We start from the raw sequence: 18,024 nt of genomic DNA on the forward strand, positions 1-18,024 counted from the left end.
TCTCGCTCATTCATTCCCTCCCCCTTTCTCTCCCTCTCTCTCTCATTCATCCTCCCTCCCCCTCCTCTCCCTCTCTCTCTCCCTCTCCCTCTCTGTCTCCCTCTCTCACTCATTCCCTTCCCCCTCTCTCTCTCATTCATTCTCTCCCCCTCTGTCTGTCATTCTCTCTCTCTCTCTCTCTAGCATTCTCTCTCTCTCTCTCTCTGTCTCTTGCATTCCCTCTCTCTCACATTCTGTCTCTCTCCCTCTCGTTCTCTTCCTCTATCCCCCTCTGTGTGTCTCTCTCTCCCTCTCTGTGTCTCTCTCCCTCTGCCTGTGTGTCTCTCTCTCCCTCTGTCTGTCATTCCCTCTCTCTCTCTCGCACTCTCATTCTCTCTCTGTCTCTCGCACTCTCATTCTCTCTCTCTCTCATTCTCTCTCTGTCTCATTCTCTCTCTCTCTCGTTCTCTCTCCCTCTCGTTCTCTCTCCCTCGATCTCGCTCTCTCTCGTTCTCTCTCTCGCTCCCTCTCTCTCGCTCCCTCGTTTTCTCTCTCCCTTGTTCTCTCTCCCTCGTTCTCTCGTTTTCTCTCACAATCTCCCTCTCTCCCTCATTTTCTCTCTCTCCCTCGTTCTCTCCCTCGTTCTCTCCCTCGTTCTCTCCCTCGTTCTCTCCCTCGTTCTCTCCCTCGTTCTCTCCCTCGTTCTCTCCCTCGTTCTCTCTCCCTCGTTCTCTCTCCCTCGTTCTCTCTCCCTCGTTCTCTCTCCCTCGTTCTCTCTCCCTCGTTCTCTCTCCCTCGTTCTCTCTCCCTCGTTCTCTCTCCCTCGTTCTCTCTCCCCCTCGTTCTCTCTCCCCCTCGTTCTCTCTCCCCCTCGTTCTCTCTCCCCCTCGTTCTCTCTCCCCCTCGTTCTCTCTCCCCCTCGTTCTCTCTCCCCCTCGTTCTCTCTCCCCCTCGTTCTCTCTCCCCCTCGTTCTCTCTCCCCCTCGTTCTCTCTCCCCCTCGTTCTCTCTCCCCCTCGTTCTCTCTCCCCCTCGTTCTCTCTCCCCCTCGTTCTCTCTCCCCCTCGTTCTCTCTCCCCCTCGTTCTCTCTCCCCCTCGTTCTCTCTCCCCCTCGTTCTCTCTCCCCCTCGTTCTCTCTCCCCCTCGTTCTCTCTCCCCCTCGTTCTCTCTCCCCCTCGTTCTCTCTCCCCCTCGTTCTCTCTCCCCCTCGTTCTCTCTCCCCCTCGTTCTCTCTCCCCCTCGTTCTCTCTCCCCCTCGTTCTCTCTCCCCCTCGTTCTCTCTCCCCCTCGTTCTCTCTCACTCTCCCCCTCGTTCTCTCTCACTCTCTCTCTCGTTCTCTCTCCCTCTCTCTCTTGTTCTCTCTCCCTCTCTCTCTCGTTCTCTCTCGTTCTCTCTCTCCCTCCCTCTCTCGTTCTCTCTCTCTCTCTCTCTCTCTCTCTCGTGTTCTCTCTCTCTCACGTGTTCTCTCTCGTTCTCTCTCGTTCTCTTGCTCTCGTTCTCACTCTCTCCCTCTTTTGCTCTTTCGCTCTCTCTCATTCTCACACTCCCTCTCATTCTCTCTCCCTCTCTCTCTCCCTCTCTCTCTCGCTCTCTCTCTTGCTCTCTCTCCCTCACTCTCTCTCTCACTCTCTCACTCACTCTCACTCTCTCCCTCACTCTCTCTCCCTCACTCTCTCTCCCTCACTCTCTCTCCCTCACTCTCTCTCCCTCACTCTCTCTCCCTCACTCTCTCTCCCTCACTCTCTCTCTCTCTCACTCTCTCTCTCTCTCACTCTCTCTCTCTCTCTCTCACTCTCTCTCTCTCACTCTCTCGTGTTCTCTTTCTCTTGTTCTCTCTCTCGTTCTCTCGCTCTCATTCTCACTCTCTCCCTCTTTTGTGTTCTCACTCTCTCATTCTCACTCTCCCTCTCGTGTTCTCTCCCTCTCTCTCTCTCTCTCTCTCTCTCGCTCTCTCTTGTTCGTTCTCTGTCTCTCTCTCTCACTCTTTCTCAATCTCTCTCTCTCATTCTCTCGCCCTCTCTTGTTCTCCCTCTCTCTCGTGTTCTCTCTCTCTCGTTCTCTCGCTCTCGTTCTCACTCTCTCCCTCTTCCGTTCTCTCGCTCTCTCTCCCTCTCTCTCCCTCTCTCTCCCTCTCTCTCCCTCTCTCTCCCTCTCTCTCCCTCTCTCTCCCTCTCTCTCCCTCTCTCTCGTTCTCTCGTTCTCTCGTTCTCTCGTTCTCTCGTTCTCTCGTTCTCTCGCTCTCTCGTTCTCTCTCGTTCTCTCTCGTTCTCTCTCGTTCTCTCTCGTTCTCTCGCTCTCTCTCATTCTCGCTCTCGTTCTCTCTCCATCCCTCGTTCTCACTCCCTCCCTAGTTTTTACTCTCGTTCTCTCGCTCCCGCTCTCGTTCTCGCTCTCACACACTCACTCACTCCGCAACTTTAGTGAAAAAGCCAAACTTCTCAAGTTTCTATTCCTAACTCTCCCTCCTCATCCTTCATAATATCCTGGGTGAACCTACAAAGCAACAGTCCCAAGTACAGTCTAATTACAGTTCTGTAAAATTCCAATATTTCCTCCTTTCTTTTGTATTTTGTACACCCAGACACCCCAATGATTTGTTTGTCTATTTTTATGGCTGTGTGTACTTGTGCTCCATCTTTTAAGAATCTATATCTGCACAATAGAATTCCTCTGCCTCATTTAGCATCTTATGTTTTTAAGGCCTGTATTTCCTTTTCCTATTCTTACTTCTAAAATCTATCACTTCACATTTTTCAATGTTGAATTGCATCTGCCCAGTCTCTGACTCTTTCTATATTTTACTAGTCCATCTCCTGCTGTAATTTTTCACACCCCAGGGCCCTGGAGGCTTGGAAGTTAATGTCACTGAGGGGGAATTCGGGATGGCTGTGAAGGTGACACTTCCTCTCGTCCCTGTCTAACGCTCCACCTGCCCCAGGCCTCGCTGTTGCTCCTCCTACCCCCCCCCCCAAAATAGGTTCTTGATTGGTAAGGGGATCAAAGTTTACGGGGAGAAGGCAGGAGAATGGGGTTGAGAAACTTATCAGCCATGATTGAATGGCGGAGCAGACTCGATGGGCTGAATGGCCTAATGTCTGCTCCTATGTCTTCTGGTCTTATGGTCAAACTCGCACTGTCATTTTGACTTCTGTAGTCCTTTAGTGGGCCTGTGCCTGCACAGAAGGGCAAGAGCACGGCCAAGGGTGGACTACATCACCCTGAACGCACCCTTGCTGTCAAAACAAATACCGCATGGGCTCGTGTTCTCCTTCCAGGGCCGCAGAAGGAAAAGAACAGCGAAAACTGGGAAATAAGAATACTGGTTGGAACTGGCTTTATAGACCTTAAAATGGAACACCAGTAAAAACTGGGAAATGAGAGTAATGGTCTGAACTGTATTTTCCTCCTGGAGCAATCGGGTCTCGAGCACTGGAACTTCATCCCAGAGTCGAGTGCCCCTGATGGACTTGTGTGCACGGACATTGAGACATGAGGGAGCCACTTGAGAGAGAGGGGGTGGTGCTGCTCGAGCCTCCCCTCCCACCGAAGGCGCACGCTCCGGAGATTAACACCGTGTGCACCCTCCTATCCCAGGCCCCGGCCTGACCCTCGTGCTCTGCCGCTTTATCTCCCGAACCCTTGTTGTGAGCAAGGGCTCAGGACAGGAGCGCGAGATGGAGGAAGGAGTGAGAGGAGCTCTGAGTGGCAGGGTCAGGGTTGGGAAGCGGTGAGTGGGAGGGTCGGACTGGGAAATGGCGAGCGGGAGAGTGTCTTGGGAGCAAGAGAAGCCACTCCAAATTGCCACCATTCAGGTCATGCACCCTCCGTCGGCCCTGGTGCGAAACAACACTAAAGTGAAAATTCCAACATTAAATGTGCACACTGGCCCTCTTACATCCATGATGCTATAGCGAAATGACACTGAGGCCACAGCTGGAGTACTGTGTGCAGTTCTGGTCGCCACATTCTAGGAAGGATGTGGTTGCACTGGACGGGGTGCAGAGGAGATTCACCAGGATGTTGCCTGGGATGAAACATTTAAGTTATGAAGAGAGGTTGGATAGACTTGGGTTGTTTTCGTTGGAACAGAGAAGACTGAGGGGCGACCTGATCGAGGTCTACAAGATTATGAGGGGCATGGACAGGGTGGATAGGGAGTAGCTGTTCCCCTTAGTTGAAGGGTCAGTCACAAGGGACCATAAGTTCAGGGCAGGAGGTTTAGGGAGATGTGAGGAAAAACTTTTTTACCCAGAGGGTGGTGACGGTCTGGAATGCGCTGCCTGGGAGGGTGATGGAGGCGGGTTGCCTCACATCCTTTAAAAAGTACCTGGATGAGCACTTGGCATGTCAGAACATTCAAGGCTATGGGCCAAGTGCTGGTAAATGGGATTAGGAAGGTAGGTCAGGTGTTTCTCAAGTGTCGGTGCAGACTTGATGGGCCGAAGGGCCTCTTCTGTGCTGTGATTCTGTGATTCTGTAAGCAGTGACTTGCTATACTTGCGAAACGCAATATATTTTTGTCAGTGTTGCCATGTTACTACTAGAAAGGGAATGACTGACTCACAACATGTGATCTATAGCTCCTCCCTAATAAAATGAAAAGACATCAGAGAATAGACCTGAACAATATCCGGCAAAGTCCACCTGGACACATGAAAGTGTATAGAACTGTGTCCACAGTATCAGCCTTACAAAGGTCAAAGTCATCAGGAAATGCATTCCAGATCACCATTATTTACTGGATTAAATAAAAATTGTCACCCTTTGGTCCTTTTGCCAATTGTCTTTGTGTCCTATGGTTACCCACCCACACACCAGTGAAAACAGCTGCTCCTGATGTGCTCAACACATTGATTACATTTTCTTGTAAGTTTCTCAAGTCTGCCCTCATAGCTTCCCAACCCTGTTATCAATGGAGAGGAAAGGATAATTAACAGTGTCCATGGTAAAGGTCAGAGTCCCATTTTAAACATTTGCACCTTGAATGCTCCCACCACCATAAAACATCGACAGATTCTGCCCATTTTTAATCAGTCACAACACAGAAGGACCACCATCAAATGTTGATGAAAGTAAAATGAGAGAATTCAAATGTAAAAGTTAGGAGGAAAGGGGACATAGGTTAATTGGAAAATGGAAAGAATAAATAGCCTTAAAATAGTTTGGGTTGCCGGTCTGGATGATTTCCATCTAAGGGTCCTTAAGGAGATGAGACTGGTGCTGAATGAACTCCTAGTCTGTATCTGCAATAGTTTGCTGAGTTGAAGACTTCCCTTAGGCTACAAAGGTGCTAACATAGTTCCATTTTTTTAAAAGGTGGAAGAGAGTAACTCTAGCTCCAATAAGTTGCCATCAGTAAAAGGTAAGATATTTGAAAGTGTTTCACCTGGGGGTTCTTAACCTATTGCTTCTGAAGCCCCCACCTCCTGTCTTATTAAAAAAAAACCCACAGACCCTCGAACATAACAAAAGTACTTTTCTCTGTATAAACACTATTGAATTACAAAAAAAATTCATGTTGCTTGTCTTTATATATTTCATGCTTAGTAATTAAATGTCTGTAATTTGCAGTGTTTCAAAGATCCTTTAGACAGTATTTGCACAAATTACACACTCTGCAGTTGAGGTATATCTCCACTTCCAGTATAAATAAAACTGAATCTCAAGTAGCAGTCATCTTGCTTTCTGTTTACTTACATCATCTCCTCCGTGTATTTCAGCCCTTACAGATGAATTGGATGAAGGACATGCTATATGATAGCTCTGGGGGGTTTGAATCTGATGGTTAAATTAAGAATGTATCCATGGGCTGGATTTTATGCACCATCCCCACCCCCCCCACCCCACCCCTGACATGTAATTGGCGGGGGGGCACATCAAATTGGAGGGGTGTCCAGAACACCCCCTTTCCTCCCTGGGCTCGTGGATCACTCCCTACTCTAAAAGCCTGGATGTACCTGTTTCCGACAGCCATCACTCTTCCTCTTGCGCCTCCTTGCAGTCCCAGCAGCACCCATTACTCAGTTCTGGGATCGCTAGAGAGCTGCGGGCCAATCTGATTGGCCAGCAGCTTACGAGGGCGGGACCTCTTCCCACTGAGGAGTGAATGTCCCACTCTCACCTAGTTTAGCCCCACCAGCAGCGCGTTAATGGCTGGGGGGCAGGCTTCTTACAGGTACTTTGGTTGCCAGCACCTGGGAGGAGGGTGGTGGGGGTGAGCAGTCTGCACTCACCTCCAACTGTAAAATCCAACTCTATATCCGGTAATTTTTCTGTGTGTTTAGGTTATTTTCTGTTCCTTATAGCTTATCTTACTCCCACCGAAATAACACCTTGGGTAAAGGGAGAGCACATTACATAACCAATTACCAATTAAGGATGAACTCAATGCAGCCTTGCCCACATCCAAGAATTAAAGATATCCCAAGTGAGTAAAGTATGATGCCCCAACTTCAAGAAAGGAAACAGACACGTGTCCTTTTCGTAATTTTAATGACATTGGCTGAGAATTTGCTGGAAAAAATAACAGCAAGTCCACGGTGCCCACCATTATTAGTGAAAAAATAGTCATTTGTGGTGGGGAAGAGATATGCTGAGAGTTGCTCTGCAATCACAGGAGCTCACGGCCTATCTCACTGTCAAAAGATTGATACGTTTGCGCTGTAAATATGAAATAATCATGCTGCAGCCGTTTGTGACTTGTCATTAACATTACACAGGGCCCGGTTCATGTTGTGACTTATGGTCCTAGCATAAAATTTAACTTTGGAGGCCTAGAATTGGAACAATGGTGACATCTCATTCCTGCAGGTAGTAAATTTTTCCCAGAGGTTTTAAAAATTATTTTTCTTAATTTTCCTTTCTCTCTCTCTCTATCTTCTGAGTCCAATCTTTTTTTGACTCTCTTTCTGTCTCTAATTAATTTGACCATTTCCTGACAGTAAATTGCCGTGCAAATATAATACCATCCATTGCATGAGTGCCTTCTGTTGGGAGGAATAATCTTTCGTACATATACCCATGTGGAATCACGAGATGTTCTGGATTAACAGTCAAGCTTAGTGTGGCTCACTTACGTGTGCTAGAAGCAACATATATTCACACACAGGGCCCTGTCCTTTGCAAACAAAAAGGATGTGTCCAAGCATTGTGTCTTTTCAACTAAACAAAAGTCTGAGTGACAGTCATTCCTTGGTTCATTCCCCATGGCAATGCCTTGACCAATCAGAGTCGACCCCTGTCTGCATTGAATTTAACCAAAGCTTGGCAGTTAACTGTTCCCTGGTGCATTTTCCATGGTTAAGACTGCTACCAATCTGAGTCCACTTGCCAACCAATCAGCACCCTCTCTACTCATGCAGCATCAATGGTTGTTCCCTTTGAGATTTGGTATCCTTGCAAAATTGTCCTGATGAGTGCCAGACGGGGAGCTTGGACAGCATGTCTCTTTTTTTCCCCTTCATGTTCTGGATTACAAATCCCCCCAACATTTTAGAAAAGTTCGAACACATATTCCACTCTCACAAAGTCTCACGTGTGGAACATTTCCCAGGTTTAAGTTCCGGTTGACATGAGGCTTTTTGTGAGTGTGGCTGCAATCGGGCTGTTGACTCGTTTTAAACTGAACTCCCATCCCGATTGAAGCCTAGTTATTAGCATTTATATATATACAGACACACACACACATATATATATATATATATATATATATATAAAAACTACCAGGAGAAGAGTTGCATCCCCACAACTTCATTGCAGAGTGAGGATGCACATTGTAACACTGTTGTCTGAAAGTTCAACTGTGTTTCAGAGGGTTAAGACATTTCTGGAGGTTGTTAATCTTTATTGAAAACACATTTCCTTCCCATCCAATGTAACTTTTTTTTGTTTTTCCCAACCCCCCCCAAAAAAAGAGAAAAAAAATGTTGAAACGGTGCAAATAATTGGAAGTGCGAGCTCAGTTTGAGTGAGAGAAGTCTTAACAGGAGCAGTTTAGCAGCAGCAGCAGCGCTTGGGCGAGTTGGAGGGTGGAAGGGGTTTGCGGAGCTGCGCTCTGGCTCTGCGGGATTGTGCTGACGCACAGTGTCTGCCTCTTCCACTCTCTCCCATCATTCGGAGACGGACGGGGCTTTAGCTCGGATCGCACTGCCCGCCTAGCGAGTGTTTTTTTAATCCCCCCCAACCCCACCACCCACTCCCCCCTCTGTCTACGACCTCTTGTGTCTGTCCCTCCCTCCCTGCCTCCCTCCCCGCCAGCCATGGGCACCGGGACCCGCTGCCAAGCTCCCCTGGCCGGGCTGAACGCTCTCTGCCTTCTTCTCCTCTTCGCTGCCGGGCTGCGCTGTGCCAGTTCAGGTAAGAAAATAAGGGAGAGAGAGAGAGAGTGAAAAAAAGCTCCTTTCATTCAAGACTTTTAACTGCCCGGCTGCCACACACACAAGAGGGGGGGAAAAAAAGAGTGGGCAGCAAACTTTTTCCATCTTTCTATAAACACTCTTTGCAAGCCTCTTTCAGAAAGCAGTTTGGGACTATTTGATTCCTATAACTCGCATTTACTGAAGCTGCACACTTAATTTTGTGAAATAAAGTGAGTTTTAATGGCTGGATCCAGCAGAAGGAATGTCCCGAACTGAGTGAAAACAGATGTGACTATTTTTTTTAATGATGGGGGAGGGGAAGTCTCTCTCTCTCTCTCTCTCTTTCTGCTTTTTTTTAAGGCAAGAAATCAAACTGTTGCAAGGGGCTGTAGCTTGTGCAAGAAGAAGGTGTTTTAATGCTGACCGTCGCCTTTTATTGAACAGCCTGGCGGCTTTCCCTGCACATCACCCATCACAGCTTGGCCCCTTTTTTTTAAAGGGGGAGGTGGGGAGATGCCCCAGTGAAGTACCCAAGGCAAAGTGGTGGGTAGTGGGGTTGGACGGCACCGACAGACCCGTGTGCGGCTGCAGGTTCCTCCTTTAATTGGGTTCACTGACCCCTGTACCGCCACGGTGTGTTGGTGGGGCCCACCGCCTACAGCAGAGTTGGGAAATGGGGGCATCGTTTTCTTGGGAGTTTTTCACTTCTCGCTTCTAAGGTATTAAGAAATAGGAGCAGGAGTAGGCCATTCGGCCCCTCGAGTCTGCTCCGCCATTCAGTGCAATCATGGCTGATCCGATTGTGACCTAAACTTCACTTTCCTTCCTGTACCCCCGTAACCTTTGTCAGTCAAAAACCTGTCCAACTCGGCCTTGAACCAGCCTTTTAAACGCAGCCTTGGTGCCACTTTGCAAAAATCTCTAGCTCTCTTGATCCCTGTGGTGCATGTGTGCTGGGATAAACGCTATAATGCATGTGACACAAAACCCACTTAATGTCTTGTTGTATTCTTTATTTTTAAAAATTGTTTGAGACTGGGAACAGAGTGTCGTCATGAAGTCATTCTCCGGATAGGATGTAAATCGGGTGACACATCTTTCACAGGGCCAACCTCCCGCTTCTTTTAAGATGCGTTGACAGGTTGCAGCCTGTCTGGCAACAAGTGAAGGGAGAAAAGTCTCTGCATTTCCCTAGTGTCTTTTATGATCTCAGGACTTTGCAGCCGGTGAAGTATTTTTGAAGTGTAGTTACTGCTATAATGTAGGAAATGTGGCAGCCAATTTACACACAGCAAGCTCCCACAAACAGCATTGTCATAATGATCAGGCAGTTTGTTATTTTTTCATTAATTTTGGTTGCAGGTAAATTTTGACCAACGCACCGGGGATAACTCCCCAGCTCTTCTTCAAGATAGCATGGTGGGATTTTTTTATGTGCACCTGCGAGGACAGATAGGGCCTTGGTTTAATGGTACAGAGAACCTTGCAGCCAGGGCCATGTGTTAGTGTTGTTCAGTCACTGGTATAAAAGTGTGGTATAAAAGGGCACTGGGTGTCACTGACTCTCCCGGAGTATTGAATCAGTGATTTGTGAGCTTGGTGATATTCACCTTAGCCAATAATCACAAAGATAATGTGAGCGACTAAGACTTCACACTGTATATTTTTATAAAATATTTTTATATAGATATGCTCATTGCTATTTCTAAAATTTTAAAACTGAACGAAAACCTTTAAAATGGCTGAACCTATGGTTGTCTGTGACCCCTGAATAAAAGAAGCTGCTTGGCAGTTTTAGGAAAACTCACACCTCGTTATCTCTGAGGAGCCACTAACGACCTCCTGTGGACTGTACAGTGCAACTTCAAAGAGAGCAATACAAAGGCCATCTGCATTTAATAACCCCAGGCTGGGGTTTAATAACCCCAGGCTGGCCAGAAGGAGATGGATTGTTTGCTAAGACAAAGGCCCCTCAACCTTCCTTTCAATTCCTAGTGGCTGAAACATTTAACAGTCTTTTGAATCCAGACGAATGGATATCCATCCTTTGTCAAAGACCTGGTGGAGAGGTGGGAGTCATGTGACATGGGCCTCTGGCTCGTGGAATAAGTGATATTGCCTTGCTGAGCTGCATAGCTCAGTCTGTTGTTTGCCATCTAACTAGCAGCCTCACAGACGAGGGGTTCTGCCCAGGTTGACCACCTGGCCCCATCTGTACTGCTTCTATTGGAACTTCTGTGCTTTTGCCTACAAGACTGATTCATCTCTGCATGCCTATCTCATCGTGTGAAGTCAACACCACCAGAAAAATGAATCTTACAACATTGGTTTTCAGTCGGCCCACCTCCGTGAAGGAATACCTCATCGGACTTTGATTCTGGACCCTGGAACCCAATATTTATTTTTTCTGTGGTCTCTGTACTTTAAAACCTCCTTTTCTCTAACCCTCTCTTTGCTGTCTGAGTGTGGAGGCGACATTGCGACCTTCCTTGCGCAGTTTGAGTGTGTGCAAATAAACAAACCCTTTGAGTTCATCCTATCTTGAGTTTGCTGTGGGGTTATTAATAGAAACTTGGATCACACAAAAACTGAGGGGCTGGGAAATATGCCATCACTTATAAATCAAAAACACCTTTCTGTTTACAGATGGGTGGTGAGTGGAGAAACTAGTGCTGTTTAAATTAACCTCCCTCCTGTCCGTAACAACAAGTACAGATGAGGGAGGCCACTGGACCATTTCACCATTCCACAGAAACTACAGCCCCTTTCCCCCTCCCCATCTCGAAATGACCCCTGAGATTTTGCCTTCAGTACTTCAGCCAGACTCCAATTCAGATATTATTCAATTTTTGTGAAGAAATATTTTCTCTCACTAGTCCTAAACTTACCTTTCCTCAGTTAGTATGTGAGGCTGTTTAACTTGCAGTTGTAGTTTAACTTGAAACCATCCCCAAATTATGTTCTGTCCCACTTGATATCTTCACCTATCACTGTGAGGCCCCCTCCCATTAGCTCCTTTTGTAGGAACAGGAGACCGGCCATTCAGCCTCTTGAGGGAAGTGGTGGTATAGTGGTATTGTTGCTGGACTAGTATTCCAGAGACCCAGGGTAACGCTCTGAGGACCTGGGTTCGAATCCCACCACGGCAGATGGTGAAATTTGAATTCGGTAAAAATCTGGAATTAAAAGTCTGATGATGACCATGAAATCATTGCCGATTGTTGCAAAAACCCAACTGATCCGCTAATGTCCTTTAGGGAAGGAAATAATCTGTCCTTACCTGGTCTGGACTACATGTGGCTCCAGACCCACAGCAATGTGGTTGACTTAAAAAATGCCCTCTGAACAAGGGCAATTGGGGATGGGCAATAAATGCTGGCCTAGCCAGTGGTGCCCACGTCCCATGAATGAATAAAAATAAAGTCTCGTCTGCCGTTCAACCCACTTTGGTTCCATATTCCTCAGTTTTGAGATTTTCAGTCGGCACCCCCCCTAACCTCAGCAGCTTTCTGTGGGAGACGTTTCCAGTTTCTTTTGTGTTGAGATTGCAGAGTCCCAATTTCCCTATCTATTCCTCCGGCTCCAGGATTCAGCCTCGTGACTCTTCACTGAGTTGGTGGTGAGCACTTTAGTCTTTGTGATTGTCGTCATTTGTTCACACCTCCATTGCTGTAATACTGTGTGTGAAGCCGCTGGTAGTGTAATATCAGCCTGAGTGGGTGAGTCCAGAATGTACACTGTGAGTTTACACAATGGTTATCTGGGTATATCAGGGAGTCACTTGGTAGCACTGCAGCTTGGACTGAACCAGAGCACCAGGCAGGTTGGTGTGAATTGTGTGGATAAGAACACACGAGGTAGAGGATGTCCTGCATTGAAACGTACATATTCTGTGGCTTTACATTGTACAGACTGACAGCAGACTTTCCATTGTTATAACGTAGCCTAGACCCTGAGATACCTGCTGCTCTTAATCCACACTGAAACCTCTTTAATCCACTGTACAGTTCCATATTGGGCGTAGTTTGTGCAGATAATTGAAATATTTCTTATAAGTCTCTTTGGGTATCCCATTGAGGATTGAAGGAATGTGCAATAAGTAGGAGGACCTTGAGTTGCACTGTTTTGCCAACGCTGAGTTTTATTTCAACTGGAAATCTGCTGGTTGGAGCAGTACATTATATTTTATATGACACCAGAGTGCATTCTGCTATGTAGCGCAAGGGTGTGCACCCTTATGAAGCTGGGGACAGCTGTGGCTGAGGTCTCCATGGCTGGGTTATTGGCCACTTGTGACTGCAGTTTCTGTCTGATTGAGGAACTATCTGAGACTGGAGCACAGACTCTCAGGCAACAACCACTTTTTCAAAAAAGTTATAAGTGGTAAATAATTCAATAAATTATCTATTTTTAATCTATAGCTACTAGTTAGGAAAATAAGAACTTGAGTCTGTTCCATCAGTCTACCAGGTAATGGCTGATCTGTATCCTAACTCCATTCATATTCTTAGGTTCCAGAATCATTAATACCTTTGCTTAAGTTTATCAGTGTAGTTTTACCCCTTTTTGGAGGGGGTAGTGGGGTGGGATCTAGATTTCCACTACCCTTTGTGTGAAGAAGTGCTTCCTGACATCACCCCTGAACGCCCTTTCTCTAATTTTGAAGTTATGCTCTCTTGTTCTGAACTCCGTGCCAGTGAAAATAGTTTCTCTCTATATACCCTAACAAGATATTTAATCATTTTAAATTAATCTTCTGTACTCAAGGGCATAAATGTCTTGCCTATGTAACCTTCCTGCACAATTGAACCATTTTAGCCCCAGTTTCATTCTGGTGAATTTGCACTCCCACCACTTCTCCCTGAGCTGCAGAGCCCTGAGCTACACACGGTGCTCCAGATATAGTCTATTCGGAGCTCTATACGATGGTAGCGCAACTTCCACCCCTTTGTATTCCAGTCCATGTAGTGTATTGAAAATTGCATTGTGCATTTTGTCACCTTGAGGCCATACACACATCTACCAGCAGAGGGAGTTGGCTAGGAAGAGAATAATAAATAATAAACTATCCATGTTTAACAGGTTGTGCAGTTTTAATTCTAAATGTCTCTGGCAGAAATATAACTGTTTCTGTCCCAAGAACTTCATAGCCCACTTGAGATGAAGGCTACCATTCCATTTTTTTTTATAAATAGTTTTTGTACCTGTCCACTAGCTTTTAGTGATTTCTATATTTGGATCCTTAAGCCTCTTGGCTCCTCCACAATTCCCAGCTTCGCACCATTTATTAAATACTCTGACCGATTGTTTTTAGCTCCAAGGCGGATGATGCCAACTTTGAATTCTGTCTGGCACCATTTTTAAAAACTCATTTAATCCTTTACTGTTAGAATTAATTAAATGCTATGAAAGGTGGAACTAAATTTCTAACAAAAACCACTGTAATTCAAGATAAAGAAATAAGATCAAAATGATCCATCGGACCAAACCAGGACTGACCAGATCTCCATAGTTACTGGACCAAATGAATGCAAATGTCTGGATTCTTTCAAAACCCAGTTTAACATTTCTCGGCATCATTTGTGGCCTCACAAACTGTGACTGCAATGAAACAATGATTTTTAATGATAGAAACCAAGAGGATGGGCACTTTAACATACCCCAGCTAGACTTTCATCCGCTGACCTCAGCAGACAATAGGGACATCTGCCAGGATCCACCAGGGGCTTCCTCAGCATATGTTCATCAGGCCACGAAGATGTCACTGGGCTGCAATTTTACCAGGAGGCCTGAGTGGGAATTGAGGGTGAATTTCCCATCAGGCCCAACGCAGTGCAGAAATGGATGATGGCCAGAGAAGACGCAAAAATATTGTTTCCTTTTACTTTCCTTGTTGGGGCGGAGGAGCAGGAGAGGCTCACCAGCCCCCCTAGGAGGAAAGCTTAGGCCTTCCCTGCCCTGAACTTGCCCCCTCCCCCCCCCACCCCATCCCAATTGTGGCATGTCCACTGAACAGTTCCGCAACCAACCCCATCACTTATCCACTGTTGGCCTTCAGGCCTCTCAATTTTCTGCCACTTCCCACCAAGAAGGGAAGTCACCCACCAACCCTCTCAGCCTAATTTCTGGAGCAGCAGGTGGGCAGTGCCATCATTGAGACATTTTTAGCAGGACAAATATTGATGAACATTCCAGGAGGAAACTATAGAAAGCGAAACCTAAACTTAACATGATGACCCCTTTGTCTGCAGGCTAAGGGCTAAACTACAATCAAAATTTCTTCCACTGACTTTGTCTAAATTGGCTAAACCTCTGAGCCCAAAGATGACTAAAGCCCAAATTTCCCAGTGTCTGGGAATGAGGAAAGTCATCCATAGCTGGAGCGTGTCAGTAAAGATTGTTTACACTACCTGTCATTTTCTGATGTGTGCTAACAGCAGACCAGGTTCTACACTGACCGCATGTACCAGGAAAATGAGCCCCTATAACAGATGTGATTTCTTGGAGTTCAGTACAAGATAGGGACGTAGGAACAGGAAGAGGCCATTAACCTGCTTCACCAATTAGATCATGGCTGATCTGTGACTTAACTACGTATGCCTACCTTTACCACTTATCCCTTATTAACTTTGGTAAGCAAAAGTCACAGTTAACATTAACGATTGACCCGGAATCCACTGCTGTTTGGAGAATGAGAGTTCCAAACTTTTACCACCCTTTGTGTGCAGAAGTGTTTCTTAATTTCACTCCTGAAAGGTCTGGCTCTAATTTTTAGACTGTGTCCCCTAGCCCTAGACTCTCCAACCAGCTGAAATAGCTTCTCTCTATCTACCCTATCAGTTGCTCTTAATAGCTTGAAAACTTTGATCAAACTGCCCCTCAAGCTTCCAAATTCCAGGGAATACAATCCTAGTTTGTGTAACCTTGCCTTGTAAGTTAATCTTTGGAGTTCGGGTATAATTCTTGTAAACCTACACTGCACTCCCTTCCTCCAAGGCCAATAAATCCTTCCTAATGTGTGGCGCCCAACAACTGGACACAGTACTTCAGGTGTGGTCTAACTACCAGCCCCTTGTATTCTAGGCCTTGGATAAAGGGCAGTATTCCATTAACCTTATTTATTATTTTCTGTACCTGACCATTGATCTGTGTGCCTGGACCCACAAATGTCTTTGGACCTCAACTGTTGCTATGTTTTCAGCATTTGGAGAGTGTTCTGTTCTGTTCTGTCCTTCCCTTTTGGGTCGCACATGGATGACCTCACACTTGCTTATATTGAATTCCAATTTGTCAGTTTCTCCCCATTTAGTCCATTATCTTTGATAATATTATACTTCTGCACAGTTTAAAATACCGCATATCTTTGTGTCATCAGCAAACCTGGCTATGTGGCTCTCTATCCCATCATCTAAATCATTTAATATATACAATGAATAATTGAGACTCCAACATAGACCCTTGTGGAACATCACAAGTCGCATCCTGCCAATTCGAGTACCTACCTATTGTCCCAACTCGGTCTTCTGTGCAGCCAATTTCCTAGTCAGATCAATATTTTGCCTTCATGAGCTTCAACTTTATCTCATGCGAGGGACTTTATGAAATGCCTTCTGGAAGTCTATATAAATAACATTCGTAGAGCATTTTCCTGGATTTTCTGTTTTTACTTTAATTCACAGAGCTTCCCCAGTCCACTACAGTCACCTCCTTCAAAAAGTTTAATCAGATGTGACCTACCCTTTACCAATCCTCTGTCTGATCAGCTGAAAAAATTCAAGGTGTTCAGTCACTCTATCCTTAATTATAGACTCTAGTAATTTCCCAGCAACAGATGTTAGACTCACTAGTCTATCATTTCTTGGATTCCTTCTGTCAATTTTCTGAAATAGTGGAGTGACATGCACTATTCTCCAGTCTAAAGATGCCCTAACTATAAAGTTCCAACGTTTCACTTTCATTTAAATCCCTGGGACGGAAACCATCTGCTCCTGGGGTTTTTGTCACTCTTTAATGCTGTGATTTTCTTTATTACTGTTAATTTGCTCATGTTAATTTTGGTGAATTCCTATCCTTGATCCAGTATTCATTTCATTGGGATGTCTGGCTTGTGACCTCTTCCTCTACTGTAAATACTGATGCAAAGTAACTATTCAGCAAGTAGGTATTTTCCTCATTTTTAATGGCAATAACATTGTTATCTATTTGTCGAGGTGGGGGGTCACATTGCCCCTGACCACCACTTTTTTCCTAATATATTTGTAAATGTTTCGTGCGTTGATTTTGACACCTCTTGAAATTTTCTCTTCATTCTCCATTTTTAGAGCTCTTACTATCCGTTTGCCACCTTCTGTTCTTTTTATCTTTCCTGGTTTCCAGGATCTGTGTGTGCTTTTTTGTTGCGTTGTTTTATGTTTTATTTTAGTTTTATGTTATCTCTTACCTCTTTAGTTACCAATGGCTTTCTTTTTGGGCAATTAGGACACTTTCCATTTAGGAGTACAAACTGTACTCTGTATCACAAATTATTTTTTCAATAGCTTATGCTGATCTCCTTTCATTTCACCCATGAGCAGCTTTGCCCAGTTTTCTGTGGACTGTGTCCCTTCCCACTGAAGTCTGCCTCATCTAAATCTTGAATCATAGTGGACGTTCCCTTTCAAACTTAATGTTGAACTCGATCATATTATAATCGCTGTTAAATAAACACACTGTTCGGCTGTTAACCTTACCTGATTTATTACTCTTTGCTAATTCCAATATGACGTGGCCCCTGTTGGTTTGAGGGTACATTGTTGCAGAAAGCTATCCTGAGCACACTCTAGAAGCTCACTACCTTATTGACACTAGCTTATCTGCTTGTCCCGATGTATATGAAAACTGAAATCGCCCCTTAAAGCCTTAGCTACATGTTTCTCTAAGCTCTGCATTTATGTATACAGCCGCGTCACAGCTGCTAACAGAGGGACCATACACAACTCCCACTTTGTTGAAATGCCTTTTTACGAGCTCTTGGACACAGTGTCTGCAGGTTTATGTGGGAGGCATCAGAGTCAATGTAGACCCTTCTCCCACCCTAACGTGCATACACACATCATTAGTCAGTAGCATGAACCCATCACCTCCCCTCCACTCCCCTGCTGATATTCTCCCATAGCATGGGGTTCTTATTTTAATATACTGCAGGCTCTATAGAAAGAAAAAGTATTGCATTTATATAGTGCCCTTCACAACCTTAGGATGCTCCAAAGTGCTTTACAGCCAACGAAGTACTTTTGAACTGTAGTCACTGTTGTAATGTAGAAAATGCAGCAGTCAATTTGTACACAGTGTGAATGAAAAAAAAAAGTTTCTATCACGTGCCCAGAATAACGCTGTTGAAAATTCCTGAGTGATTCAAGAGTATATGATCATTCAGAAGCTTTGATTGTTTTTTATTCATTCATGGGTATGTGGGCTTCACTGGCTAGGCCAACATTTATTGCCCATTCCTAATTACCCTTGAGAAGGTGGTGGAGAGCTGCCTTCTTGAACCGCTGCAGTCCATGTGGTGTAGGTACACCCACTGTGCTGTTAGGAAGGGAATTCCAGGATTTTGACCCAGTGACAGTGAAGGAATGGCCGATATATTTCCAAGTCAGGACTTGCAGGTGGTGGTGTTCCCATGTATCTGCTGCCCTTTTCCTAGTT

At 45.5% G+C, this 18,024-nt stretch overlaps 1 protein-coding gene across 1 annotated transcript in view; it reads left to right on the forward strand.

Annotated features, from left to right (window-relative positions):
* The first annotated feature begins 8,220 nt into the window (after positions 1-8,220).
* mrc2 (mannose receptor, C-type 2) overlaps positions 8,221-18,024 on the forward strand; it is a 278,857-nt gene continuing 269,053 nt past the window's right edge. Inside the window, exon 1 of the mRNA XM_078529833.1 lies at positions 8,221-8,335. Coding sequence (XP_078385959.1) covers positions 8,239-8,335 — 97 coding nt within the window. The 5' untranslated portion in view covers positions 8,221-8,238. The remainder of the gene's footprint in view (positions 8,336-18,024) is intronic.

Source organism: Cetorhinus maximus, chromosome 25 (genome assembly GCF_964194155.1).
Source record: "Cetorhinus maximus chromosome 25, sCetMax3.hap1.1, whole genome shotgun sequence".
NCBI classification, from domain to species: Eukaryota; Metazoa; Chordata; class Chondrichthyes; order Lamniformes; family Cetorhinidae; genus Cetorhinus; species Cetorhinus maximus.